At 50.8% G+C, this 27,888-nt stretch overlaps 1 protein-coding gene across 2 annotated transcripts in view; it reads left to right on the top strand.

Moving 5' to 3' along the window:
• The first annotated feature begins 13,428 nt into the window (after positions 1 to 13,428).
• The window catches only part of RNF220 (ring finger protein 220), a 233,701-nt gene continuing 219,241 nt past the window's right edge, over positions 13,429 to 27,888 (top strand). The window contains exon 1 of one of the 2 annotated variants that reach the window (XM_056130912.1): positions 13,429 to 14,167. In XM_056130912.1, coding sequence (XP_055986887.1) covers positions 13,543 to 14,167 — 625 coding nt within the window. In that variant the 5' untranslated portion in view covers positions 13,429 to 13,542. The remainder of the gene's footprint in view (positions 14,168 to 27,888) is intronic. The other variant, XM_056130913.1, reaches the window with a different exon arrangement.

The raw sequence follows: 27,888 nt of genomic DNA on the forward strand, positions 1-27,888 counted from the left end.
GTCTTGAGTCTGATCACTCTCCCATCTATATCTGAAATTGCTTTCAAAGTTATTTTCCTGTACTCTGATCTGATCGTGTCATTTATGGCTTGAGAATTTTTAAGGACTTGTCATTTGTTCTGTAGCTCTTAATTATATCTGTCCATAGACAATGGGATGTTTTAGACAAGTGTAAAGAGATGGTGTGCAATTGTGATCGCCACCCAAGAGCCATTTCACTATTGTTTAACACTGGTTATACCAAGTCAAGCACTCTGTTGTATGGAGTATACAGAGGGGCACTTGTCCTGGCTGGGGGATTCATGAAAGTTTCTGAATCTCATCCTCAGATTGAAAGTCAACTCAATCCAACAAAAACCAATCTATTGTGATAATGACTATGCAAAACAAAAGCCTATAAACAGATCAAAGTCTCATAGAGTGACTGAAAACTTAATCCATAACTCCAGCACAGCAAGGGAAATGGAGAGAGAAATGCTTAGTCTGTTGTGATAACAGAGTTAAAGAGAGAGGACTGGTGAGCGATATAGCAACCTGGAGGAGATTGGGCCCAAGCATTCTTGTAGGATGAATGGGAGTTAGCTAGCCATCAGAATGTTTAGTTCCTGGGGCTGGAGAGACAGAATAGAGGTTAAGGTGCTTGCCTTGCATATAGCCAACCTGGCTTGATCTCACAACATATGAACCCCTGTGCACTGCTGGGTATGGGCTAATATTTTCAAGTGTTTCTCTCTCTCTCTCTCTCTCTCTCTCTCTCTCTCTCTCTCTCTCTCTCTCTCTCTTTGCTTTTTGGATCACACCCAGTGATGCACAGCGGTTACTCCTGGCTCTGCACTTAGCTCCTGGTGGTGCTCAGAGAACCATAAAGGATGCTGGGAATCGAACCCAGGTCATCCGTGTGCAAGGCAAACGCCCTACCTCCTGTGCTATCGCTCCAGGCCCCTCAAGTGTTTTTTTTAAAGAATGTTTAGTTTCTTAGTGTACCTAGTAAGACCCTTAACAAACATTTATATACCTTTCCAATGCACCCTAAATATTTGTGGGTTTCTTTAGGGGGGAGCACACCTGGCAGTGCTCAGGAATTACTCAGGCATCACTCCTGTTGGTTCTCAGGGACCATATGGGGTGCTGGGGATAAAGCCTCGGTTGGCCACATGCAAGGTAAACGCCCTACCCACTGTACTATCTCTCCAGCCCCCTAAAATCTTTGTTTTTCAACTTAGGACGAGAATCTGGTTGTTTAATGTTGGAGTTGGAATATGAGAAAGAATTGGATAAAATGTGCCTCTTTGGGGGATTTCAGTATTACTAGAGTATAAATAACTTTAAACATTGTATTATATTAAGGCCTAATGTGTTTGTGGAGTTGAAGGCAAAATTTCCATTGATTTTTCAAGGAGAAAAAGGATATGCAAATACCATGCTGGCAGCAGATTATTTCAAGCTTGCCCTTAGACATTGACATCCACCACCCCCTTGTTTTGTTTGTTTTGGGGTCACACATATTGGTGCTCAGGACTTACTCCTGGCTCTGTGCCCAGGGATCACTCCTGGTGGGCTTGGAGGACCATATGTGGTGCTGGGTTTGAAACCCAGCTGGCAACATACAAGACTAGTGCCTATCCCGCTTACTAATGCTCTGGCCCTCACCACCCCTTCTTAATGGAAGAGTCTGAGATATATCACAAGAATTCAACTGTCATTATCAGAGCAATTTAAATCCATCTCATATAATAAAAGTTTTATTTAATTACTGAGATGGGCTGGAGCGATAGCACAATGGTAGGGCGTTTGCCTTGCACGCAGCCAACATGGCCAACCCGAGTTCGATTCCTCCGCCCCTCTCGGAGAGCCCAGCAAGCTACTGAGAGTATCTCGCCCGCACGGCAGAGCCTGGCAAGCTCCCCGTGACGTATTCCATATGCCAAACACAGTAACAACAAAGTCTCCAATGGAGACGTTACTGGGCCCGCTCGAGCAAAATCGACGAACAACGGGAGGGCCTTTACTTTACCTTTACCTTTAATTACTGAAAGTGGGGTGTTAGGCCATACTCATTGGTGTTCAGGGGCTACTCCTGGCCCTATGCTCAAGGATCACTCCTGGCTGTAGTCAGGGATCATATGTGGAGCTGGCAATTTGAACAAGGGTCAGCTACATGCAGAGTAATTCCTTTATCTCATATTTCTCCAGTCCAGTAATAAATACTTTCATGCACCCACTTATGACTGGCCACTTTCCTAATAGCTTCAGAAAGCCAGGTCCTCCCCTCTGAGTATTTCCCCTCACTTTATTCAGAATTTCCAAGACAGCGCTATTCATATATACCCTACTTGAATCAGCTTCTGCAGCAAGACCATAAGCTTCTCTAGGGCAAGGACTATTTTAACAATTTTTCTCTTTGAATCCTGAATGACTGGCACTCAGTAAACAATAAATGGATGTGGAATGTATAGTCTTTATCTTTCTCTGAGTTACCTCTGCTCTTATAGTAACATCTTTACTGCTTGTTGTCAGAGTGATGGGACACAAAGTTTTCTTTCTTTTCTTTCTTTCATTCTTCATTTCTCTTTCTTTCTTTTTTTTGGGGGCAGGGCACATCTGGTGGTATTAGGTAATTCTTCCTGGCTCTACACTCAGGAATCACCCCTAAGGGTGCACAAGAAATCATATGGGATGCTGGGGACTGAACCCTGGTCGGTTGTGTGCAAGGCAAGTGCCTTACCCACTGTACCAGCACTCCAACCCCAAAGCATATTTTTCAAACAAGGGACTTTGCTTCCTAAAATATCAAGATCTTGGCAGGGGTGGGAGGATAATTTTTCTAGGATTTTACACCCTGGCTGGCTCCCGTAAGTCAAATATACCAAGTACAACATGTTCTTAGCTGATTTGTCCCCAAAAGCAACAGGGGCATGCTGCTCTGGAATTCTTGGCATCCTCTGTGACCGCTGATGCAATCGGGCTATTGGTCTCCACACCGAATCCCTCCATTCCCTTCTTGGGTTTAAGTTCCCGTGCCTGCTTCTTGCATTCACTGCCAGTGTGCTTGTCCTCCTACAACTGCCCTTTGCTCTTTTTAACGCTTTCTAATGAATATTAAAATTACAAAACTAACGTCACTTCACTGAAAAACAAACAGAGAGAAGCATGTACAAGTAAGATTCAGTACCAGAAAGATAGTATAAGGGGCTGCCTTGCATGCCCCTGGCCCTAAATTTGATCCCCACTATCACATCTGGTCTCCGGAGCACCACCAGAAATGGCCCTTGAGCTCAGAGCCACAAGTGGCCCCTGAGCATCCCTGAGTACGATCAACCTCACCCCTCAAAAAGAGTCAAAGTCCTTCATTCCTGTATTTCCCTGCTGCCCAACATTCACCTGCATCCACACGCCACTCTTTAGACATCACCATCATTAGCAGTTTAATGTATATCCCTCTAGACCTCTCCTGCCAGTGTGTGTGTGTGTGATTTACAAATAGCAAGTCACACTATTCCTCCCACTTGACAATATACAATAGGCATCCTCACGTGTCGGTACATCCAAGTCTATCTCATTCTTTTTAATGACTGCCCCCTTTTAATTTGACAGTCTTAATCACCTGTGAATGGGAAAGCCAAATAATCAAGCTAATTAGAATTGTACCTAAGAAAGAGTAAATCGGCTCTGAGTGAAAGCTTGAGAAATCCTCCTAGGAGTAAAATGTGTTAACTTTAGTGCATGGACTTTGTCATGTTTATTTTGGCTATTCTGGGACCCTTTGTGCTTATTTCCTGGCTTGCTGTGTTTTTGGATTGCTGAGGTAGCTGGCAGCAGACCTGTGAATGAGCGAGGTATTATCTACTCAATTTTGTATTATAATTTTGCTGATTTCATGTGCTTTTTACCTTTGATTTTTTTTTCTCTTAGATTCTCTTATTTGTTCAGATTGTTTCTTCTCACGTTTAAGCACTTGCATCATAGTGCAAAGCATTATAGATGGTAGCAGTTAAATATATTTGGCTTGACCATTGGGAAGGAGCTTCTTATCTATATTGTCTACCTGTGAGAACATGTACCGAATTTATGAGAACTCTGCAAGCTAATCTGAGGAAGCCTTTTACTACCAATGAACATTAAAGTACTGACAGCATCTTGTCTCTAAATTAAAAAAAAAATCCTACAAAGAATTTCTATAGGGTCTTTCTTCTGCTTTTAGTTAACGAAGTAAGAGGCCATACCCTTTTGGTTCTGCCTTTTAGATCTCCCGGTAATGTGTCCCTCTCTTCATTCCACCACCCCTTGTCAGACTCTGATATATCCTAGTTACCTCACCAGTAATGGACTTCCTAATTGATCCCCATCCTAACTTCCATCTTGTTCACCCAAACTAGTGCTCTACAGAAAACCCATCAGTCACACCTCTCTACAAGTCCCTCTAGGGACTTCTCATTAATTCTAGGATAAAGGCCGCTTTCCTTAGCATTGGATACAAAGTCTTTGGTTGATTTGTTCCACATTTGAATGTGTCTTGCCACTCAATGCCTCATACTTGAATTTCCAGGGAAATTGAGTGGCTTGTAGTTGCTTCAATATGCCACACGAAAGAGTTCTCAGTGAGGCCTGAGAGATAGTACAGCATGTAGGGTACTTGCCTTACATGTGGCTGACCCAGGTTTGATTCTCGGCATCCCATATGGGATGCTCCTGGTCCTCTGAATAGCACCAAGAGTAATTCCTGAGTACAGAGTCACGAGTAACCCCTAAGCATCACTGGGCATTACCCCCACCCCCAAACACAAAAAAGAGTTCTCAAATGTGTGCTAAATGAATAAATGAAATACCCTGTGTAGTTAGAATGACCATCCAATCTGCTAGACTCAGTATGAATGTGGTTCATGACTCTCATGCCAATGTAATTTTTAATACTGCTCCTTCTCACCATCAAAATTTTCTTAGACTAATGAAACATGTGGTCACCCTGAGTAGTTATCATCAAATGGATGTCTAATTCTTTGTACCCTCTACCGGGTAGTGAGTTTTTGGGAAACAGGACATGTTTGCTCCTCCTACTTTTATATCCTCATTTTTTGATTCAACTCAAAGGCTAACATATTTAAATACTCAACGTACAATGTTGAATAAAATATGGGGTGGAGAAATAGTACAGCAGGTTAGACACTTATGTTGCATATTAATAATCCAGGTTTGATCTCCGGCACCCCATATGGTCCCCGAAGCAACACAAGGAGTGCATTGAGTGTAGATCTAGAGTAACACCTGAGCTGTGCGGGATGTGATCCCAAAACCAAAATAAATAAAAATAAATAAGTAAATATGACTCTTGCCCTCATGACGCTTACAATCCTGTGCTGGTGGCAGGGGTGATCATTCAGGGGGAAGAATAATGCCAAATATAAAAAAAAACTGCTATGTAGATGCATAAAGATTTAGAGGTTCCTAAACAAACAACTCCAATTCTATGGATTTACAGGCACAGAAATAGTCATCAATATACAACTCTGGGTTGATCAAATTAGTATTTATTTAAAGAGTTGCAAAGGCAACTCTTTAAATACAAACGTGTCTACTTAACCACTTGTAATATTTCTGCACTAACTTCATGATGAACCTTTTTGGGGGGCATGAAATCACAGCAAGAAAGAGACCTCATGGGCTCTGTGTTTCCAGAGGGACAGCTGTCACCCCCCCCCCCCCCCCCGCCTCCCCAACACACAGTTCTTTGTAGGTTAGATTATCAGTATTTACACCATCCCCTTTCTTTCCAGATGCGAAATCTGAGTTTCAGAAACTGAGCCACAAAATAAAGAAATCAGATTTAAACCAGGATTAGATTTTGGTTGGGCTCTGCTTTCAGAGCTAGGACTAGGCTTTTATAGATTGGGGACAGTGCTTCCAGGGCAGGTAAATCACAACCCCCTTCCAGCTCAGCTTCCTCCTCCATACAGAAAATGGTGAGACTATTCTCCTCCCCAGAAGGCATCTCCGGATTAATTAAGATTATGTAAAAGCATTGAGCCTTGTACCCCTGCATCTAGAAGACACTCAGGGAGCTCAGCTTCTCCAGCCTTCTATTCATCCTCCTGCCTTTGGTGCGTTAGAGGGTGATATAAAATGATTCAAAGAGAAAGAACTATAATAGCAACACCAATAAAAATGTTTATTCCCAAATCAGGGTGCTAAAGAAACTAGACCCTCTCTCCTCCCTCTAAAAGTTATGGTTTTATTTATATTCATTTATTATTTCATTATCATAATCAAATACCCAGATAAGTATTCCAGGAGCAAAGCAGTCCAGAGGTATGACTTCTCTGGGAGGAAAAAAAAAAAAACCACACTCTGTATGAGGGAGCTGGAATTTAGGGGGTCATTCGCCACCCGTGGGAGTCTGTCCTAAAGATTTACCCCCTGATGCTCCGTCACTTTGGGTTCCAGAAAGGAAGAGGAGCATCAAGCCATTCGGTGAGGGTAACCCAGGAGGGAAAGGGGGACAAAGGGGAGAGCCGGCTTCAGTTTCCGCAAGGTCTTGCGGCGACCCCAAGACTTTCAGGCTCTTGGGCGAGGGCCTGCAGGTCTGTTCTCCAGGAGTGCCCTGGGTCTGGACTCCATTTCCCAGAGTCCCTTAGTGCCCTAATGTATTCAGTGCTCCTAGTGCCTGTATGTGTGTGAGTGTGAGAGAATGTGTATGTGTGTGTGTGTGTGTGTGTGTGCGCGCGTGTGTGCGCGCGCGCGCGTGTGTCTCGGAGTCCCTGGGAGAGTGGAGGCTCATTCACTGATTAGAGCCAGCGCTGAGAGGCAGCACTGCTCCTTCTCTCACACCAACCGAGTCTCTTGATCTGTACATGCAATCCCAGGCAGCTCGCGAGCACAAACCCGGGGCCAGCCGCCTGCTGCTGCTGCTGCTGCTGCTGCCGCCGCCGCCACCGCTGCCTCCGCCGGCCCAGGGCACCCGGGACTTTTCATGCACCGCACTCCCCGCCTTCTCCCCTCCGTGTCCACAAAAGTGCGACCGTTCTCCTAAGGAATTTCCACGGCAAGTACGGAGCCCAGCGCGGGGTGTGGGGAGGGGTGCGCGTACCCTGGCGGGGCGGGTGCCAGCGCGGCCCGGTTGCTCGGGAACCTGGCTAACTTTCCGGGGTCGGTTTCCTAGGCATTCGGGCGCCTCCCCCTCTTCCCCCATCCCGCAAGCCCACCCGGCAGGGCCAGGGACTGGGACCGCGACTGGCTCGCCCGAGAACCTTCGCGCCGGTGCCTCCCGGCGCCCGTGCCCTGCGCGCTCCGTGCGCTGCCGCACTCAAACTTTCCGTCTGGAGTTTTCCTTAATGTGTTTTATTTGGGGGGTGCGAGGGGGAGGGACCAGACGCGGGAATTGCACTAGTCGGGAGGATGAGGGGACAGCGAGGGAAAGGAGCAAGACTTCTCTTAATAAACCCACCCCACTTTGTTTGGGTCCGTCGCCCGAATGCCCGCTCACCCGACTGCCCAGTGTATCGCGCGGTGATTTCCGGCGGGGCCGGGTGGTCCCCAGTGGGAAGCCGGAGGCTGCGGGGCGGGATGGAAAGGGGGGGATGGAATGAGAAAGGCCCCCGACCGTCCCCACGCAGCACCCTGCCGGCTGGGTGGGGTATCCAGGGCGCTGGCTGGGAGCCTCGGGGGCCCTGGGGGGGCTTCGCTTCACTTTCCCCGCCAGCCCGGGAGGGCGTGAAGGGCGTGGAGGGAGGTGGGGGCGGCTTGGGGACCCGCCGCGGGCAGGAAGGAGGCAGGTGCTGGCCCCGAGGGGACCTTTCTCCAATGCAACCGGTAAACCCCCCGCTCCACTCCGCTGCACCGGCTTGGCCTGGGAGCAGCTTGACCCGGGGGGGGCCTCCCGGGATTTTCGGGGTCGGTCCTACGGAGCCCGGCGGGAGGACACCCCCATCCAGCAGACCGCGGCGCGTTGCCTTTTGCCTAGTTTTGTTTCCATCTCAGACCTGCCTTACGCCGACTCGCGATTTCTGCTGCTCCGACTTGAGAACAAAACTTTTCCGCGAGCACGCCGGGCGCTGCCGTCCTGCGGCCGTCGCGCTCCGCAGCCCGGGCCGAGCGCCCGCGTCCAGCCGCGGCCGGGCCAGGCCACCGTGCTCCCGAGCCGCCGGCCGCCCCCCACACCCCACCCCCGCACCAGCCCCGGGCTTTTCAGGGCTCGGCCTGGGCGTTTCGCCTTTGTGCTTTGCAAGGGAAAGCCTTTTCTTCCAGGGCACAAGAAACTTGGGCGGAGAGCTTCCGTGTGTGGCCCCCCGGGCGAGGCCGCCCACCGCGGTGAGGCCGCCCGAGGGGATGAGCGGGCGGTCCTCGGCTCCGGGAGCCCCGCCGTGAGCTCGAGGCCCGTGTGGACCCGGAGTGGCGAGGGCGCGAGGGAGCCCCCCAGAAGCGCGGGGGTGCGGGAGGCACAGGAAGAGCTCTGGCCGGGCGTTCAAAGAAAGCGCTGCTGTCTCGGGCCCGATCGCCGCCCCTGGGAGGGCCGGAGCACCGGCCGCGAGCCGGGCGCGCGTCTGCCTGGGTGGGTGCAGGGGGCAGGGTCGCTCGGGGTGGGGCGCGGCCCGTCCAGGCCAGGCCGGAGCGCCCGGGGGGTCCCTGGCCTGCGCCGCCTCTGCGGTCTCACGCAGGCCAAGACCCGGGCACGCGGTGCCCACGATGCCCACTGCCCTCGTCTCGCCGCTCGTCCTCGCCCTGGATTTGGTTTGGGGGCAAAAGGCAAAGAAAGAAAAGAGAGAAAAGGGCGGGCTGTGTGGACGCGGCAAGGCAGCTTGGAGGGAGCGGAATCAGCAGGGGTGTCTGGCCTCCGCCTCGGTGCGTCTCGGTGTGTGTGTGTGTTTTTTTTTTCTTCCTCCCCCCGCGGCAAGTGGAAACTGGGCGGAGAGGGGGGACAGGCAGCAGGAGCGTCGAGGAAACGCACCGCGGGCATCTCCCGTGGCCACCGCCGCTGGTCCGCGGAGACCCAGCCCGAGTGGCGTGAGTTGGCTCGCTGCGCCCCGGGGCGAGGAGGGAAGGCCGAGGGTCGGGCGGGGACCCAGCAGGACCCCGGCTGGGAGCGGAGCGAGCCGGGCGGACACACCTGTTCTGCGCGCCCTTGGGGTGCGGCGGCCGGAGAGCCCTGGGTCCCCAGCCCGGGAGGAGCGCGCTCCCCGCGCGGGCGCCTATCTGCGGGAGCGCGGCCATCCAGGAGGCGGGTGGCCGCCCGCCGGGGCGGCGGCGCGCGGCGAGGGGACCCGAGTGACCCGCGGGGCGGGGCTGTCCAGGGGCACGAGGTCCTTCCTCGGACTTTGATCGAAGGCAAATCCCTTCCGAGGCCCTGCCCGGTTGGCCCGACCTGGCTGCGGACGGGGGGCCCCTCGCACCGACACCTTCTTCTCGGGTGGGTACCCCAGCTGCCCCGTTACCCGCAGATGGTTTTGTGCGGAGATAGCGGGGCACCTGGAATATTCTTTGTGCACAGGCCGCGGAGACCGGGCTAAGAGAGAGGTCAGGCTAAGGAGTGGCAGGGCCCAGCTTGGCGTGGGCCCCAAGTTTGGATCGCTATCGCCCTTCCCGCCGCGTCTTCCGTTTTCCCTAAAAGAGTTGCTTTCTCCCCGGTGGAGAAGGCTCGGCGGATTCTGCACCCGCACGCTGAGCCCGCAGCCCCGCCGTCGCGCGCTCGGACAGGCGGGCGGGCCCGGCTGGGCACTGCACCCGAGCATCCGTCTTTGCTGGGGTCCCGGCCCACATCTGCGCCCCAGCTCCGCCGTGGCCTCTGGCGTCCCCAGCCCTCGCAGGTGGGGGGCGGGGGGACATAGTTTCTGTTAGAGCAGAACATTCAGTTTCCTTCAGTGCGCGATAATTCTCTTCCAGCGAAGTCTGTGAACTTTAAAAACAAACAAACAAAAAACACCTTTCTCGAGTTCATCGACGCCCTTTTCCCTGCTGGTCTTGTTCCCCATTGTTCTTTCTTCTTCTTTTTTTTTTTAAGTTGCCCGTTAATTTTTTAAAAAGTTGACCTATCAAAAGGGAGAACAGGGTTTCATGTGTTGTATTATTTTGATTCCTGGCTCCTGGAAACGGTTCCGAGCCTACCAAGTGTCACCTGTTGGGATGAGCAGGGGCGTGCGGTGTGTGCGTCTCAGTGGCTCGGAGCTCGGCTCCGGGGACCCGCCTCGCCGCTTCTTTGTAGCAAGCCCTGGCGAGGGGCTGGACTCCCCGCTGCCGCGGTCGCCGCGCCGCTTCCTTCCCCGCGGGCAGTGGCTCGGGCCAGCCAGGTCGGACGCTGCCCCGGGCTGGGCAGAGGCGCTTGCCCACTCTGACTTTCTCGCTGGCGTTCTGCTTCTGCGTGCGAGGGTAACTGGTTCGCGCCCGAGAGCCGGAGCGCTGCGCCGCAGCCCAGCCGCGGACCGTCGCAGGCTCCCCAGGCCAGCGTCCTCGTTTCATTTGTCTTGGTGCTGGCACGTTTCACCACGCAATTAGTAATCTCACTAATTATTCAGTGAGCTGGCGTTTTGTAACGGCGTTCCACTAGGGTCGGTGGGTGATTTAACAAACTCCCCACCGCGCGCGCGCGCACACACACACACACACACACACACACACACACACACACTCACACTCACAGAACTGAGCCCAACTCATCACGTCAAGGATTTGAACATTTTAAGACTCAATATTTGCTGGTCCCTCCGTCCAACCTCACTGCCTGCCAGACAATTTATTTAGCTTCGTGGATTGATTTCCCCCCTCCTTGTTTAGTTAATTCAACAAAGACTTTTTGCAATCTGTTTGGAGTTTGTCTGATGCCGTGGAAAAGTAGCTGATGATTTATTTGGTTGCTTTTCGATTTCTGTCTTCGGCCCTTCTTTCTCCTCCTTTCAGCGGGGATGTCAGCTGTTATTACTTCCTATTGATCCCTTTGCAAAGTGAGAAGTGAACTAAAATTAATGTCAATTCCACTGCTCGGATCAATAGCTGGAGTTATTTTAATCTGGATTTGCACGAAGTGCTAAATTTAAAAAAATCAGCATAGAGGCAGAAAAGTAACAGTTACTTACTTTCCTTTTGCCCGGGTTCTTTACAGTCGCCCAAATGTTCCATCAAGCTGATTATCTTACAATCCATATTTTTTTAATTAAGAGGGTCAGTTAGTTTTCTTATTTTGGGTTCTGTGTTTAAACCCATGACATTTTGACATTGGGAGTGTATTAACTATAGATTTTCATAATGACTGTGGTCTGCTGAAGCCTCGTCTATACAAGTTGTTCATGTGAGGAGGGGTAAGAAAGAAAAGGGAAAATAGAGAAAGCACCCCCCCATCCCCCACGGAGACCAACGCCCACACGGTGGAGCAAAAGAGATGTGGCCTGGAAAATATTGTTGATTTATTTTCCGCCTAATGAAGTTTCAAATGAATAACCAGGTTTGAGTGATTCACCCTGTTCTGTTGGAGTGTCCGGTGCTGTGGCCAGATTACTAATTTATGAAACTCATTTAACATAATGAGGTGATCTAGGAAGTTAAAAGAGAAAGCAAATCCTCTTGGTTATGGTTATTTGGGGGTGGGGGTCACACTCCTCCCCTCCTTCCTTCCTCTCACCGGGGTGCATTGTGTGTGCCCTTTTCTCCAGCTTGCCTCCATGATGCTGCTTGTGGATAGACAAGTAGCCATTGCTGTTGGGCAGAGCTGCTTGGAACCCCTGCAACAGCCCTAGACCCACCTCGAGAGCGTCCATGTTGGGCAACCATTAATCTGACATGAAAACAGCCAAGAACAGGATTCCCAGACTTGTCAGACTAACTGGCTGTCCTTGGCAGATCCTTCCCTGCACTGCCACTGCTACAACTTGACAGGAAAGTTATTTAAAATTTGGAAGAGAGAAAAATCCGTTAATGTGAGATACATAATCTGGTAATTTAGCAATGATGTCTATAAGGAAAGATGCCAAATGAGGAAGCAGTCTGATGGTGTGCACTCATCTTCCCAATTAATAACACTCATTGACACGTCTGCTACAGGATGGGAGAAGGAAATACTCTCTTTGCACTGCATTAAGTCTGGAGGATTCGTCTACAGTTTAGCCAAGTTTTCTCTGTTTGAGGGAATTACCAAAGCTATGCCAGGTGGGGTTGTTTAAGGGAGGGGGAGATTTTATTTGAGACATGACTCAATTTCAAGGTATAATTTGTAGCAGATGGTGATTTGGGGGGTCACACTTTGAGTTTCATTAAGTTCCTATTTAGTGTTATATTTCTGAAGCTAATAAATCCAAGTATTTATCTTATTTATTCTGAATTTTGATAGCGAGTCCTCCTCCCCCTTCCCACCAGCTACCCTCCTCCCCCAGCAAAATAAATTTTAAACCAGAATCAGTGACCATGAAAAGGCACAATTTACCAGAAAACCTCATTGGAAAGGAAATTGAAAGAAGTCTCTCCCAACTCCAGTTTGTTCCAGGGGCCTTTCTCGGACATGGACTCTGACTGGGCCAATAAGCCAAGCAAAATAAGTCAAAAATTTTGTTAACATTTTGCTCTAAATGTTAATGGCAAATTCAAGGCAGTTTACAAATCTACTTAAGAGTGGGTGCATTCATAACTAAAATTACCCATCTGCTCTTTGCTGCCCTTGTTAGAAAAAATCTTTCAGAGAAGATATGCCAAAGGCACCTATTATGTTTTTAAATATTGTCAGAGATGTCAGGCATTTTATTGATGAAGGTTCTGTTCCTTTTCAGAAGAGAGAAAGACTGTATGATTAAAGAGGGGTGTGCTTCGAAATTAACATTGCTGTTATCTCTTTGCAAAACAGTCATTTTTGAAAATAGGTCTTAGATGGTACATGAAGATATGCCTGTAGGTATGTGTCAATGTGTGTGATTTACCCACAGACCCTGTATGTACCAACAAATATGCACAGTGTCTTGATGTACTTGTTTTAGGAGTTTTTTGGTACCAGGAATTGTTAGAGATCAGATGAAGAAAAGATGTGCCTTTGTGTCTGGGAAGAACCTGCACCTCAGGCCAGCCACGGTTGGCGTATGCAGGTGGGCACCTTGTAGAAAACAAAAGCCCCCTAATCTACTGGGTGACTTGGCCTTCCAAAGCTCATTTGCTCAGGGAATATTGTATTTGGAGGTTTTATGATTTTTTTTCCTTTGCTGGGCTCAGGCGCATTTCACCCGGAACGTGTAGGGACCAAAGTCAGCTACGCGTACATCACAGTAAGTTGTCTATTGATTTTCCTGAATGAAAATGGTCTGATGCTACTGCCCACTGGCTCCTAAAGCCCGTGGTGTCTCTTGCCTGAGTATCTGTAAGCCAGAAGGATGGTGTTTCAATCACTTGGGGGTTTCCTTTTCTTTTTTTTTTTTCCCTGCCCTGACGGTCCTCCCTCTTTTTTTCCCCTCTTCGCTATTTCTGCAGGTCACAGGAGGGGATGATCCCCCAGTAATACCTGCTGCCCTGATCCAAGGTGCCCCTTGGCCTCCCTCCCAGGGACTGCTGCTTCTTGTGTGACACCGGCCGCAGAAAGACACTCCGATGGACTTACACCGGGCAGCCTTCAAGATGGAGAACTCATCCTACCTCCCCAACCCACTGGCCTCGCCAGCACTGATGGTCCTGGCGTCCACAGCAGAGGCCAGCCGTGATGCATCTATCCCATGCCAGCAGCCACGCCCCTTTGGCGTACCTGTCTCGGTAGACAAGGACGTGCACATCCCATTCACCAATGGTTCCTACACCTTTGCCTCGATGTACCATCGGCAAGGTGGGGTACCGGGCACTTTTGCCAATCGTGATTTCCCCCCTTCTTTACTGCACCTCCACCCTCAATTTGCACCCCCAAATCTAGATTGCACTCCCATCAGTATGCTGAATCATAGTGGCGTGGGGGCTTTCCGTCCCTTCGCTTCCACTGAGGACCGGGAGAGCTATCAGTCAGCCTTTACGCCGGCCAAGCGACTTAAGAACTGCCATGACACAGAGTCTCCCCACTTGCGCTTCTCAGATGCTGATGGCAAGGAATATGACTTTGGGACACAGCTGCCATCTAGCTCCCCTGGTTCACTTAAGGTCGATGACACTGGGAAGAAGATTTTTGCTGTCTCAGGCCTCATTTCGGATCGGGAAGCATCATCCAGCCCGGAGGATCGGAATGACAGATGTAAGTACTTGGGTGCCAGCCCTGTCTTCCTCCCAGTCAGGCCCCGCCTTCCAATGAGTGTTCAACAGGTCTGAGGTCACTTTCTGCCTCCGAGCAGTGGGAAGGGGCAGCCCCCTTCTACTGCACAGGGCTGAGAGTTCCTTGTCCAGGGCCATTGACAGCCCTTGCTGGAAATGTTGACCTGAAGGTAGCCAGAGGCAAGTTGGCCTCACACTGCCTTTCTCTCCAGGGCACGCTTGGCTTAAGTCTCTGGGGACTCCGAAGTGAAAGATGGGTGCCATATATGTACTGGAGTGAATGTCATTTCATTAAAAAGTGGAGGGTTCCTAGGGGACTTGGGGTTGGGGACGAAGGGGTGGATCTTGAAGAAACTTCTCCATTCCTTCTCCTCATCAAGTTTCTTTGATCTTGGTATGATTGTTGAGTGTTTCCATTGCGCCCCATGCAGCAGACTATACATGACTTTATTTTCATAACTCACAGCCCTTGTCCACATCAGGCTGTTTTTCAGAGGATAAAGGTGTCGTCAATCACCATAAAGCATTTCCCACAGCTGTGTTTTCCTTGCCATCGAAAGGCTAGAAAGCCTGACTTCCCTGGGGATTTAACAGGTTTGCTGGATGCTTCTCCTGGACTCACTTTTAGGACTAGACACGGTTGACCTGGGTGATTGCTTCATATTTGATGTTCACAACTGTTGTTAATTTCTGCTTATGGAACAGCTTTCTCCTATTCTTGGAGTGTTGGGCTGGGCTCTTCTGATACTCACTAATTGTTGGAACCAAACCTGTCCTTGGAGCTGGTAGATGAGGAGAGTTGAACCCTGCCATCTTCTCTTCTGACCTAATGAGAAAATAATTGTGACTTGAAGCTTTGGGGCTGGGGTAGACAGAGCCATATTCTTCAGGCCTGGTGAGAGTTTATGAAGTGAGGGTGTTTTTTCCCCATCCAACCCTTTGTTTTGTTCTAAGACCTGATCCCTTTTATTTTCTTAAGAAAACGACATCTGAGGGTTGCTTTCCCCTCTCTTTTTTTTTTTTTGTGCTCCCGTCCTCTCTATAACCACCCACACGAAGACCATTTTGTTCTCTTCTCTTTATGATGCCGAGGAGAGTAATAGAGACATTGCAGCTCTCTCCCCTGTCGGCACTGCTTCCTCAGGCTGTCTCCTTGAATTAGGCACTGTGTTAACTTTCCTGCGCTAAAAGGCATCTGCCTAAACCCAGCATACCTTTTCAATAAAAGTCATCATAAAATCAACCTGCCTTGTAAATCCATCGCTCTTTGGTTTTGAAATATGTTGTGAGTGTGTCTTTTATGTCAGCGTCTGTAAGCCCGAGACCTCCCCACTGCAGGGAGGAGGCTGCGTGTGACAAGCACGTTGCCGGGGGGCTCTCACTTCTGCTCCAACCTCTCCCTCCTTTTCCCTCTGGGTGCAGCTGACATGTGTGTTCGGGTAGACCAGCTGAATGTGGATGGCCGTGCTGTCGAGCTGCTTGATTTTATTTGTGTTTTCATTTGTCGGTGTGCATGGGAGCAAGACAGGCTGTATTCAGACCACTGGCTAAAAATGCCCTGGGCTTGGGTGTGACCGGATTCTTCCCCAATTTTTCCCCCTTCCAGTAGGAGTTGAAATCTCCAGTATACACAAAGTAACTCCTGAAGATTCCCAATCTTTTCTTCACTTCTAACACAGTGCATCTCCCGTTTTCCATCCTTGTAGACCAAACCTGCCTCAGCATCCCCCCCACACCCTCCTCCGGAGGGAGGAAGCTTGTTAGTCAAGTCAGAACTCAGAGATATGGTTATCCATCCCCCTCTGAGTGTCAAAGCCATAACTCTTCTGTTTGCCTGGTTTGCATTGTGCGGTGGTGCCATCCCCCCTGGAGATGGATCCCTTGCACAGGAATACGCCTGGGTGGAGAAAAATTAAATGAGTCTGGCTCCCAAAGTGAAATGGAATTCTGACCTTGAAATTAATGAGATTCTGATCAGAAGGGTGGGGAAACTTCTGCATTTCCAATTGTCACGACACAGATATGGGAGCTCTTTCCCCTCCTAAGAATATTTGTTTGAAATATTCTTCTTTTAGAGAGTACTTGTGTTCCCTCTCTTCTCTTACACAAACGTTAAACCTTTAGATGTGTCCATCTGTGTAGTAGGTTTGTACACCCACATTATTACCTAGAGTTGCATTTGGGACTGATCCTTAACCAGAAGCCAAGCTGCAAAGTGAAGAGGAGACTGGCACCGGGCACGCCCTGGCACTGAGTGCCTTTCTCCTGGCCTTGCCGGAGGCCGATGGCAGCCTTCAGGGGCTCTCCCGAGTGGCATCTGTACTTCTGCTGTTGAGTTTGGAGGCAGGCGGGAGAAACATTCCCTTTCTGTAGGAAGCACGGAAGAGGCACCGTGACAAAGTCTGTAGCAGCTTCCTGGCTCTTGTCATATGCCGACGTGTGCCGGAATATTTATGGTCGGTTTTATGTAAATACATATTTAAGGGCCGTTAGAAGGCCTGATTATTCCCACTAGATGCCTTTCAGGTCCTCCCTACAGAACCGTTCTGAAATAAGTAATATTTCTCTGATAATCGAGTGACAGTATACAAGACAGCTTCCAAGGGGAGAGCTGGGCGGGCAGCTGGGGCAAGGGGGGCAGCAGGGAGGCCAGGAGAAAGAGGAGTGTTCCAGGGAACAAGGAACAGCATGCAGGGGCCTTTTGCTCAGAGGGCCAGAATGAGCCATCTGTAGTCTAGCTTTCTGTTCTTGAAACTCAGAGTTAATTTCTGATACGATTAACTTCAGTTTTCAGTTCTCTTCATATAAATAAAATTTTTTTTTCCAGAACATGTAAAAATAGTGTGTCAGTGATCTGTAGCAGAAAGACTTAATTAGCACTTGGCATAAGTTTTGTTAAAGAGGTGTGTGTGTGTGTGTGTGTGTGTGTGTGTGTGTGTGTGTGTGTGTGTGACCTTACTTAGAGCAGAAGTTTTATGACGGAGTTTTAGGTCAGTGAAAAAATCAGTTTTACAATGGAAACACTGAGCGTTTTCACTGTGGCAGCCACCCCCTGCTCACACACTGCCTCCATATGCACAGCTGTCCACATGTGAGAGCATTTGAGAGCGGGGTCTGCACGCATGGGGCAGCGCACACGTGTTCACTCCTAAAACCTGGGTAGCCTTTCTCTTCTAATGAAATGTGTGTGTGTGTGTGTGTGTGTGTGTGTGTGTGTGTTAGAAAGAATTGTAGCTGACTAAAGTATTGTCTCATGGAGTAGAGGATTCCAGTTTGCTTGCTCTGCTCATCTGCCTGGAGTGGCAGGTGAAGGAGGTGCTGGGGCCTCAGAGGGGGACAAAATTGCCAGGATTGACTGACTTGCCCTGGAAAAGGGAGAAATGTTTGGTGAGAAGCCCTGCACAGAGGACGCAATTCCCCATGAAGGGAACTGAGGTAACTCCCGTTTATTGTCAATCCCGGAACCAGTCTCCAAGGCTCCTTGTCCAGGGAAATGAAGCGAAAATTTATGGACCAATTATGAATAGTCCACGTGTGTCTTTCATATGAAGTGTCTACAGATATGTTTCCCAGGGCTTTTAAAATAAACATTTCCTCATTAAGGAAACTTTACAACAAAAGGGGAGATAAGTATTGTCTGCTGCTGTACTAGAATGGACACATTTATTATCCCCTCTGGCTCTTAGCATGTGTAGTTCCTGACCCATCTCTTCAGGTCACCCCTGGGTCTCGCCGCCTGCCTGCCTGGTGACACAGGACTTGGTCACTCTGCCAATTGGAGCTGGTGCTTCTGTGCGCTCCCGAGAGGGCCCCGGGCTGCCCGGTGGAGGAGGAACCCACTCTCTCGTCCCGTGGATGCACAGCTGCTAACCACCAGCTGTCCTGCCTCTGTGGTCCCTGCTGGGGCTGCGGCAGTTCCTGCAGGGTCCGCCCTGCTCCCATCTCCGAAGCCCTGGAAGTCATTTGGGGCGGCCCCAAACTCTCAGTGGGAAATGGGGTTTCTGGACTCACAGATGGGACCTGATCAAAGCTCTTTTCTATGGAAAACCCTGGTCCCATGAATGAGATCAGCTGAGCCCACACAGGCCCTGGACCACCCGGAGGAAGTTGCACGGGGCGGGTGGTGAGGGTGTGTGTGTGTGTGTGTGTGTGTGTGTGTGTGTGTGTGTGTGTGTGTGTGTGTGTGTGTTGCAAGGGCTAGGCAGACTCTTGATCCGGGTTTGGAGGAGACCGACCCTCGCCGAGAACGTTCTGGGTAGTGCGCGGGTGACGGGCTCAACTCCTGGGCGCCAGTAGCTGGAGCAGACAGACGGGTGAGCGCCGCACAGGGAGCAAGCCGTGGCGAGAGGGTCGGGCCGCCCCTCCGCGCCGCCGACTGCTCAGCTCCCGCCCGCCGCTGCTCCCTCGGCCCGTGCCTGGGTCCTGCCGCGCCCCGGGTCCCCTCCGCAGCCGGGGGGCGGGGAGGGGACGCCAGAGCCCCGGGTCCGGGCGCGCTTTTCCTCCTGGCCGGTCGCAGCCCCGGAGCCTCCTTTTCAGGCGGCCGGGTTTAATTGTCTTGTTGGGATAAAGAAATGTTTGCACAGCTAAAGTGGGGCCGGGCTGGACGGCGGCGGTCCCTGATGGCCCCGCAGAGCCATCTGGCCTGGCTCGGCGCGGCTCGGCGCGCCGCCCGCACGCCGGCGGGGCTCGCGCCCGCGCCCGCTCCCCCGCGCCCGCTGCCCGCCGCGCCGCTCCGCCCGGCGGCCGCCGCCTCGCACGGCCCGAATGCCTAATCACCATGGTGAGAACGCGGACCCGCCGCCGTCCGCCCTCCTCGCCGCGCCCGCCCCCCGCCAATTGTCATGCAGAAGCGATCCGGGCCGCCGCCGCCGCCCCGCGGCCGCCCGCCAGCCCCGCGCAGCCCCGCGCAGCCCCGCGCAGCCCCGCGCGTAGGGCTGGGGTGGGGTGGGCCGGGGGGGCTGGTGATTGATCGTTCGCGGGAGGAGGGGGCGCGGAGAGGCGCGAGGACGGCCCAAGGGGGAGCGAGGACCGCAGTCCCCAAGGATGCCCACCCTGGGCCGCCCGGGCGCCCGGCTCCCGGCCGCGGCGCCGGCTCGCCCCTGGCTGCAGGGAGGTCGGGGAGCCGCCTAGCTGGCCGGCGCTCGCTCGGAACGTGGAGGCGGCGGGGGACCCCCCACCCCTCCCCGGCGGGCGCGACCCCCAGTGCCGCCGCCCCGCCCCAGCCCGCCACGTCCGCGCCCCCTCGAGGAACCGAGCCCGCCTCGGTCGGTTTCCTGCACGACGTCCGAGCCGCAGGGGTGGGAGAGAGCAGGACGGGGGGGAGGGGGGGAGGGGAGGAGGGAGGAGGGAGGGTGACCCCGGGAGGGGGCGCGCGTCCACGCTGGCGTCCGGGGACTGGGGGCCCGGCAGGTAGGCGGGTGGCTCAGCGTGCAGGCTAGGACCTATGGGGGGGGGGGGGATGCGCATGTTCAGGAGTGGGTGCAAGTCCCCGGACGCGCGCCCCGGGGAGGATGGATGTGCGAACGCGCGCATCTGGATCGCGTTTTTTTTTTTTTTTTCCTCTCGGCCAGAACTTGGAGGTGCCTCCAGGGAGCTTCGAGGTGCTTTTGGCGAGTTGCTGCGTATTTCGAAACAAAAACGCTTCCCGGAATGTACCCCAGGTCCCGGGGCGCGCGCAGCGGCAGGAGGGCTGGTGTTCGGACGAGGCGAGTGGCCAGTGCGCTCGTGGAGGCGCGCAGCCAGCACCGCGGGGCTCGGTCAAGTCCGGGCACTTTCTGGAACTCTTCCCACGGGAAGTTTTCCGGGGCTGTCTTCCGGTCAGCGGCCCCAGGTTGATGAGCTGGTGGCCCTTTTTTTTTTGTCTGAAACAAAAAACACACATTGTATCCAAATAACAAAAGTTGCTCTCTCTCGCTCCCCACCCCCTTTCCTCGCTAGGCAGGGAAGAGGAAACTGAAAAATAGAATTATATTTTTATATTGGTTTTTCTTAGTTTTAACCCTTTTTACTACATCGAGCTGCTTAATAAATACTGGCAGTCTTTGATATGTGGTCTTTGTCAGTATTCAGGATCTGGAGGGACAATACATATCAATAGTTATCATTTTTATCATCTATTTTAATCTCTATGCACATCTGGACAAACAACTGGCAAAAACCCGTGTTTGGATGTATTCTTTATCAGTACTTAGAATTTGGGGTCATGCTACACATCATTGTAAAATATACATGATTTCAAAACTGAAATCAGAATAATTTTTTGATTTGAGTATTCTCTTTCAGCAGTATTGTGGCCTTGCCCAATGAAGCTCTGCCCTCAAAGAGAATGATTGAAGACTTTAGGATAGCTTTTATTTAGCAGCTAAAATGCCTTAGCATTTTTCAAAGTGCCATTTAAATTGTGGCATTTGTAGTTAAACTGTGTTTTCATTCTTTATAGCCTTAACATCCATGCTGCAGTATGGGAATGTGTAAATTTCTCTTTGGGGCAGAGCAAAGCATTTTTTTGCAGAACTTTCTTTGTTCCTTCTTTAGATGGTGAGTTGGACTGTGTTTAGGCCTATAGAAATGATAGTCCATGGGTATGATTCAGTGAACCTGGTAGATTCTCAGGAAACAGAAGTAATTCATCCCCTTTCAGCCTTATCCAAAGGATCAGATCTATTATGGATTTAGTGTCTTAATCACAATTTATTTTTAGTGTTAATTTATTTTTTAACATTTGCAAGGTGCCATCCCACTGAAAAGTTCCATAAGTAGTACTGGAATTTTGAATAAATTGATGTTGGTGATTATAAACTAAATTTTACTTTACATTTTAACCAGTTTATTATAGAAATCTGTGCTATTCCAAAGGTGATATGAGGTAAGAAGGGAAGGAATTATTTCCACCTTGAAGTCTGACAGCAGTAGGTCCATGTTCCAAGTGACCCTTCTCAAATATAGACTTACTTTGCTATTTATTTGAGGTACTAAAAATTCTTTCAGAATTAAAGTCATTCAAAATGTGCATTCCTTTCCAAAAAAAAAAAATGTGCGTTTTCTTAGCTAACTTTCTAGAAACCTAAGTTCAGAGTCTGTCCCTTCCCAAATTTTCCCCCAAACCATTATCATCTTCTTGAATAGAACCCACCTGTGATCATCTAATTCGGGTGTGCTTTTAGCCAGGAAAAAAAGATCCAACTAAGATCCTAGTAGAAGCTGGAAACAGATAAGTGGGGAGTTTGTAGTCACATATAAGCATCTGGCAATTCCGATGTTTGACCGTCAATTTTCTCTGTGGAATGTGTTCTGATTGAAGATGCCGAAGAGGAAATGAAAGTTGTGTTTGGGGGGGTGGGGGGGTCATGGTGATGCATCCAGTACATTCCTTTCAGCGGACATGGAGCTTTAGGACAATCTAGAGCTGTGTGTGAAACCTTTTGGTACAGTCTCAGGAGAAATCAAGCCCAGTAAGCCCAAGTGTGACTCACCAAGTGAGGGTTGTCTTTTTGCCACTGAAATTCATTTGCAGGCTGAGACTTATGGCTTTGCATCCATCTTAGAGAGGCAGGCAGAGCTGGAGGGAGTGGGCGAGGCTGGCCCTGGAGAGACCTTTGCTTTCTTTACAGGGAAAGGAGTCCCATTTGGGTGCCAGCTAATCTTATATGGCTCTCACGTGGCCCACCTTCTTTGGTGGGGTTGATTTAAACCAAGTCAGTGTGGCCTAGCATAATAAATACCTGATAGAGGAATAAGGGCTGTATTTGCTCCTTTAAGACTCAACTTGAAGGTCTTCCAGATCAAAGGTAGGGGAGGCAGTATAACATAGTTGTTATGAGTTCGGCCTGGGGAGGAAAATCAATCCTGACCCTTTAACTGACTTGCTCTGTGGCCTTGGGCTTAATCTGCTTAATCTGGGCCTCAGCTTTCTCACCTGGAAAGTGGGCCTTATGCAGCCTTAAAGGGTTGTTTGAAGGGCTGAATGCAGATAATGCTGAGATCAACCCTGCCACATACTGTTTGCTACATAATGACTTGTTATTTCAAGGACAGTAGTAGGGATCTTCATTGTGAGAAGCACTTCTGTGGCCCAACACAGGGTCTTTAACGACTAGCACATGGACGCAGGGGTCTTTCAAACACTCAGGCCTGATGACAGTGTGAAAGGGGGAGAAAGACTCAGAGCCCTGCTCTGTGATAGCCAGCGGCTCTGCCTGCCTTCATTAGTGTCCATCCACCAGCATTAGCCCCGATGGCCCTCTGACCTCTTTCTCCCTTTGTTTTGTTTAGCAGCAAGGTAATATTAAAGAAATCGAGTCTCTGAGTCCTGAGACACTTGACTCGGATTAACTCTCTAGGTGGTGACCCAAGTTAGAGAACGGGAATCTTAATTTTTCTGATTCTGAACATTTGCGTTGCCAGGCATTGTTTGAAATAAATGGGCCCATAGAATTTGCATGTGATCAAAGTTGGACCGGAAGGCATCAGATTTGCTGTAGTGGTATTTGACTTAATATTAACATGCAGAGTCCTAGAGGTTCTCGTTATGGCCTTAGATTTTAAGTTATACAAGGACTTTCTCCCTCTTGCCTATGTGAGAGAAATCTGTGAACCTTCCCCCATCTGTGCGTGTCACAGTCCCACAGCATGATGGATTGTCTCTGCTTGGGGGAGGCTTAGGACGGGGCTTGAAGGGGCCGTGTAGGTCAGGAGAGAAATACAGCAGCAGGACCGAGCTGGGAGGGCTGCTGGGGAGGGATTAGCCTGGGAAGGGGAGGGCAGGGCTGGGCGGGGATGGGCCCTTCCTCGGTGTCTGTGTGCATTCTCCTAGGAGTAAAAGGGAGCTGTCCATTACCCTGAGCACACAAATAAACTCAGTGTTTTTCTCTTTGTAGAATGCAGGCCCCATGGGGCTTGAGACTAGCAGAGAGGCTGCACATCAGTGGGAGAGGCCAGCAGGAGGAAGGTGGGAAGGACTGGATTAGAGTCTGTTCCTGAAATAGGCCTAAATTTAACCGGTCTTTTTCCACACACATACAGAAGCAGCCCCGTGGCTCCAGACAGCCTTCGGAAATCAGTTGTCCAATATTAGAATCCGCATCATAGTTCCATGTAAGAGATGGGACTAGGGGCCAGAGAGATAGTACAGTGGGTAGGGCACTCGCCTTGCATGCAGCCCGCCTGAGTTCCATCCTCAGTACCCCACATGGACCCCTCAAGCCCACCAGGAATGATCCCTGACACCAGGAGTTAGTTCTGAGCAGAGTTAGGTGTGCACCCCCCTCACGGGGCGGGGGCAGGGAAAGGAAAGGGTCTGCTGGGAGTGAAATATCCCCCAACACTCCCACTGTCTTCTCTCCCCACCCCTTTGCGTACACAGACATGAAGGTGTCTGCGAGGCAGGAAGGGAAATGCTCAACATTCTTCACTTTCAGGTTTTAAAGAAAGGCGGGAAGTCTGGGACTGGGGCCCAAATGCCAGAGTCAGAGCTTAGAAGAAATTCTAGGGAAGGCAAGAGCGCGGTCTGAGAGGTAGAGACAGCAAAGCAGGCGAGGGCAAGTAATCAGTAGACCTGCAGTTAGGGCCAGGCTTTAGCTTCCTTCCTGAGCAGTAAAATTAAAAAAAAAAAAAAGAAAAAGAAAAAAAAAAGCCTTAGAACAACAAAAGTCTGGACTCATGGGCTTCCTTCCTGACAGGCCAACCTGGTGGGGCTTCATTCAGACTGAGCTGCAGTCAGGGCTGATTTACGGGTAAGAGAGCCCAGACAGACGGCCAACTTAACCCATTCCTACCCGCAGAGCACCTCCCTGCTCATCGCCCTCCTTGGGCCTGGCCCATCCTGCAATGGGAAGTTTTTCAGTGTCCTGGTTTTTGGTGTTTTTTTTTTTGTTTGTTTGTTTTTGTTTTTTTTTTTTAAACCCTTCACTATCATTCTCTTCAAGAGAAAGCTGAGTGGATGAGAAGTGGAGTTACCTGTTAAAGGTCTTGTCCTTAAGTCTGGCGGAGCTGGCTTTGTGGCCTGTGGCCGGAGGAGGGGTGGTGGGGGACCTCTGGGTCTCAGTGGCATTATTCTGCCATTGGCACAGAGTATCCAGCTTTGATCACGGGAAGTACCTCCTGCAGTCAGTAGGGGATGATGCTGGGCGCCTTGTTCTACTTCTACAGAATATGGGCACCATGGAAGGAGAAGCGCTGCTTTGTTGGGGTGTCCTTGGGTGCCAGGGTGGGTGAAACCACGCAGTGTGCAGGAGACGGGCTCCCTCCCGTCTTGATAGACAGTGGGATGTGATTCGTTTGTTGAATCACACAGCAGCCCTCATGGAGAGTCTGCCTAGTTCCCTGCTGGGCACAGGTGCTGGGAATACCCTGGTGAGCATGAGAGATTTCACTCCCTGCTGCTCTCGCTGGAGCTTATGGTGTCAGAAGCCATCGCAGGATGTGATAAAAAGTGCTGTCATAGGGGAATTAAATAAAATGCCGTGGGATTAGAAGCAGGAGCACCTAATCTCGCCTAAGAGTCAGGATAAGTTTCTGATGCAAGTGACCTTTGGGCTGATACCTGAACATCAAGAGAGAGTTATCTGGGGTCAGAGCCATAGTCTAGCCTTGCATGCGGCCCACCTGGGTCCGATCCCCAACATCTCATATGGCCCCTCTGAGCACACACACTCAGGAGTAATTCCTGAGTGTAGGGCCTGGAATAACCCCTGAGCATTGCTGGGTGTGGCCCCAAACAAAAACAAAAAGGAGTGATCTACTTGAAGGAACTAAGTGTAGCCGTTTGCTTTTCGGGGTAAAATACAAAGAGTGAAAGAAAGAACTGAGAAGCTGCCAAGGATTGCTCATAAGAAAGTAAGAATAGGGGCTGGAGCGATAGCACAGCGGGTAGGGCATTTGCCTTGCACACAGCCAACATGGCCGACCCGAGTTCGATTCCCAGCATCCCATATGGTCTCCCGAGCACCGCCAGGAGAAATTCCTGAGTGCATGAGTCAGGAGTAACCCCTGAGCATCGCCGGGTGTGACCCAAAAAGAAAAAAAAAAAAGTAAGAATAGAAATTCTCTCCACCAGGGTCGGAAGCCTCAGATCTCTGCCATGTGCTTATTCCAGAGTCAGGTGATCCCAAGACTGTCCATTTGCCATTTGCTGCTTCCGAGACCCTGTGGTTTATAGGGTCCTACGTTTAAAGTAGTTTTCTTTTTTCTTTTTTTTCTTTTTGAGTCACACCTGGCAATGCACAGGGGTTACTCCTGCCTTTGCACTCAGAAATTACTCCTGGTGGTGCTTGGAGGACCATATGGGAGGCTGGCAATTGAACCCGGGGCCGGCCACGTGCAAGGCAAACGCCCTACCTGCTATACTATGCTCCAGCCCCTAAAGTAGCTTTTTATTTTTTTATTTATTTGCTTTTTGGGTCACACCCGGCAGCGCACAGGGGTTCCTCCTGGCTCTGCACTCAGGAATCACCCCTGGCGGTGCTCAGGGGACCATACGAGATGCTGGGAATCGAACCTGGGTCAACCGCGTGCAAGGCAAACGCCCTACCCGCTAAGCTATGGCTCCAGCCCCTAAAGTAGCTTTTTAAAGAGAAATCCCCGAAGCATTTTCTGATGACGTGGGACTCCTTCCCACCCAGGAGCATCCAGAGCAATGCTCAGCTGGGACTCATCTCTTGCATGACCTTGCAGGTCTGCCCCCCTGCTGGTGTGCAGGGAGTTTCTTCACAGGCCTGTGTCATTTCGCTGAGGTTCGTGTTCAGCTGTTTGTTGTCCTGCAAGGGGCCTGATAGGCCTTGAGGTCTAGCGGTCCAATGAAGCCCCCTAGCACCCAGGATTCTCGACAGGACTTCTTGGCAAAATTTCCTAGGGGAGGTGCGTGGCTCAGGCTTGGCTCTGGTGAGGGCTGTTATACGTGGAATGCCAAGAATATTAAAGAAGGGTAAAAGAAGAAGGCAAAAGAAAACGTTCTGCACAGCCCATGAAATCAGACTAGGCAGTTCCTGCGAGCCGGGCCTTGATGCACTGTGGTCCCTGTTGTGGTTTCCCCTGCCCGGGGCCCCTTTTCCTTCTCAGCTCTCTGCATTCACAGCACTTCCTGAGCTCTGGGGTGCAGAGCCCTTGCTCAGTGCTCTTTGCAGGAGAGTCAGAGAAGTATGAGATGCCCCTTCCTCATCTCAGGCCTTCTGGCTAAGGTGAGTGGTTAGGAGATCACGACGATCACAACCATCCTGTTATTCGTCGATTGCCTCGAGCAGGCCCCAGTAACGTCTCCTTCATCCTAGCCCTGAGATTTTTTTTTTTTAAAAAGTGTCATATTCAAGGCTCTTTCAGAGTTAGGAGAATGAGACCCTTCATTGTTACTGGTATTTGGCATATTGGGTACGCCACGGGGAGTTTGCCAGACTCTGCCGTGTGGGCAGGTTACATTCGGTAGCCTGCCAGGTTGTCCAAAGTAGTAATGGGATAAGATGTCATAATAAGATGTCACGCAGCTGCGAATGCGGCCGCGCAGTTCCGGGAGCTGGGTTTTGTAGTCTCTGAGTCTTGACCGCTGATGGGATTACACGGTTAGGAGATACCGATACAAAAGAAGTGATGCTCTCTCTGGGCTTCTGGAAGGAGTCACCACCCCCGGGCTGACATTCTCCACTATGACCCGAGGACTCCTGTTTCCTGAGCACTTATGGTTAGGGAAGCAGCAGGGTCAGAGAGTGTGAGGCATAATGCAGACTCCCAGGGCCCACACAGACTGAAACAGAGCCAGTGGGAAAGTGGCCCTGGAAGTCTGAATACTTAGCACACAGACAGGTGGTTTTTGTGTTCTTCATGGTTTCGGAATCATTCGCCTCAGGTGAGAGTACCTAATGGAAGCTCTGGCAGCGGAGATTGGTGTGGGAGCATGGTGAGCCAGGGTAAGGCCAGTAGAAAGGAGTCTAAGTTTGGTTTTTGGGTTTGGGGAGCACACCCAGCGGGGTGTCAGGGGCAACTCTTGGCTCTGTGCTCAGGGGTCACTTCCAGCCATGCTCAGGGGACCGTGCAGTGTTGCGAAGCCCAGCCAAGATCAGCCTCGAGCAAAGCAAACACCTTAACTCTGGTGCTATGTCCAGCCTCACAGAGGAGTCTGGAATTCCTCTTTGCAGTCTGGGCAAGTAAGAGTACAAATGCGGGGTCTCTTCGCTGTGCCCCTGTCTGCTCCTGGCAGAGGCCAGACCTGGCCGGCTCTGCCTGCCTGGCTCTCCCTTTGCTTCTCCTTGGATTGATTCCCTTCTCCCTTATTGCTGATCAGCTGAGTGTGTGTGTGTTCAGACCGCCCCTTTCTTGGTACACTATTGTAATTACGAGGTGGCCCAGTGGAGGGGATCGAGGTGCTTAGCCAGATGTGAGGGGGCCAGTGTGCACTTCAGGGCTCCTTGGGCTCTGGCCAGCGTGGCTTCTCACTGCTGTTATGCTGCCCAGAAGGGCTGGCAAGGGTTTCTTGCCAGCTCCTTGCTCCTGTCCGCAGCAGCCTTTCAGCTGACTTCTCATGCTAAAACGCTCATTTGTAAAGAAATCAGGGCTGGAGGGTTAGAGGGATCTCCCAGTGGTAGCATTCGTCACCCACACTCTGCTTCAAGTTTTAACCCTTCTGGGGACAGCTGCTGGTGGGTACCAAGGTTAGATGCAGCCTAAAGAGGAAGGTTCAAGTGTCAACAGACGCCTGGACAAGAGCTGGTATGCTTAGCA

The sequence above is a fragment of the Sorex fumeus genome, unplaced genomic scaffold (assembly GCF_029834395.1).
Source record: "Sorex fumeus unplaced genomic scaffold, SorFum_2.1 ptg000082l, whole genome shotgun sequence".
In the NCBI taxonomy this organism is placed as follows: Eukaryota; Metazoa; Chordata; class Mammalia; order Eulipotyphla; family Soricidae; genus Sorex; species Sorex fumeus.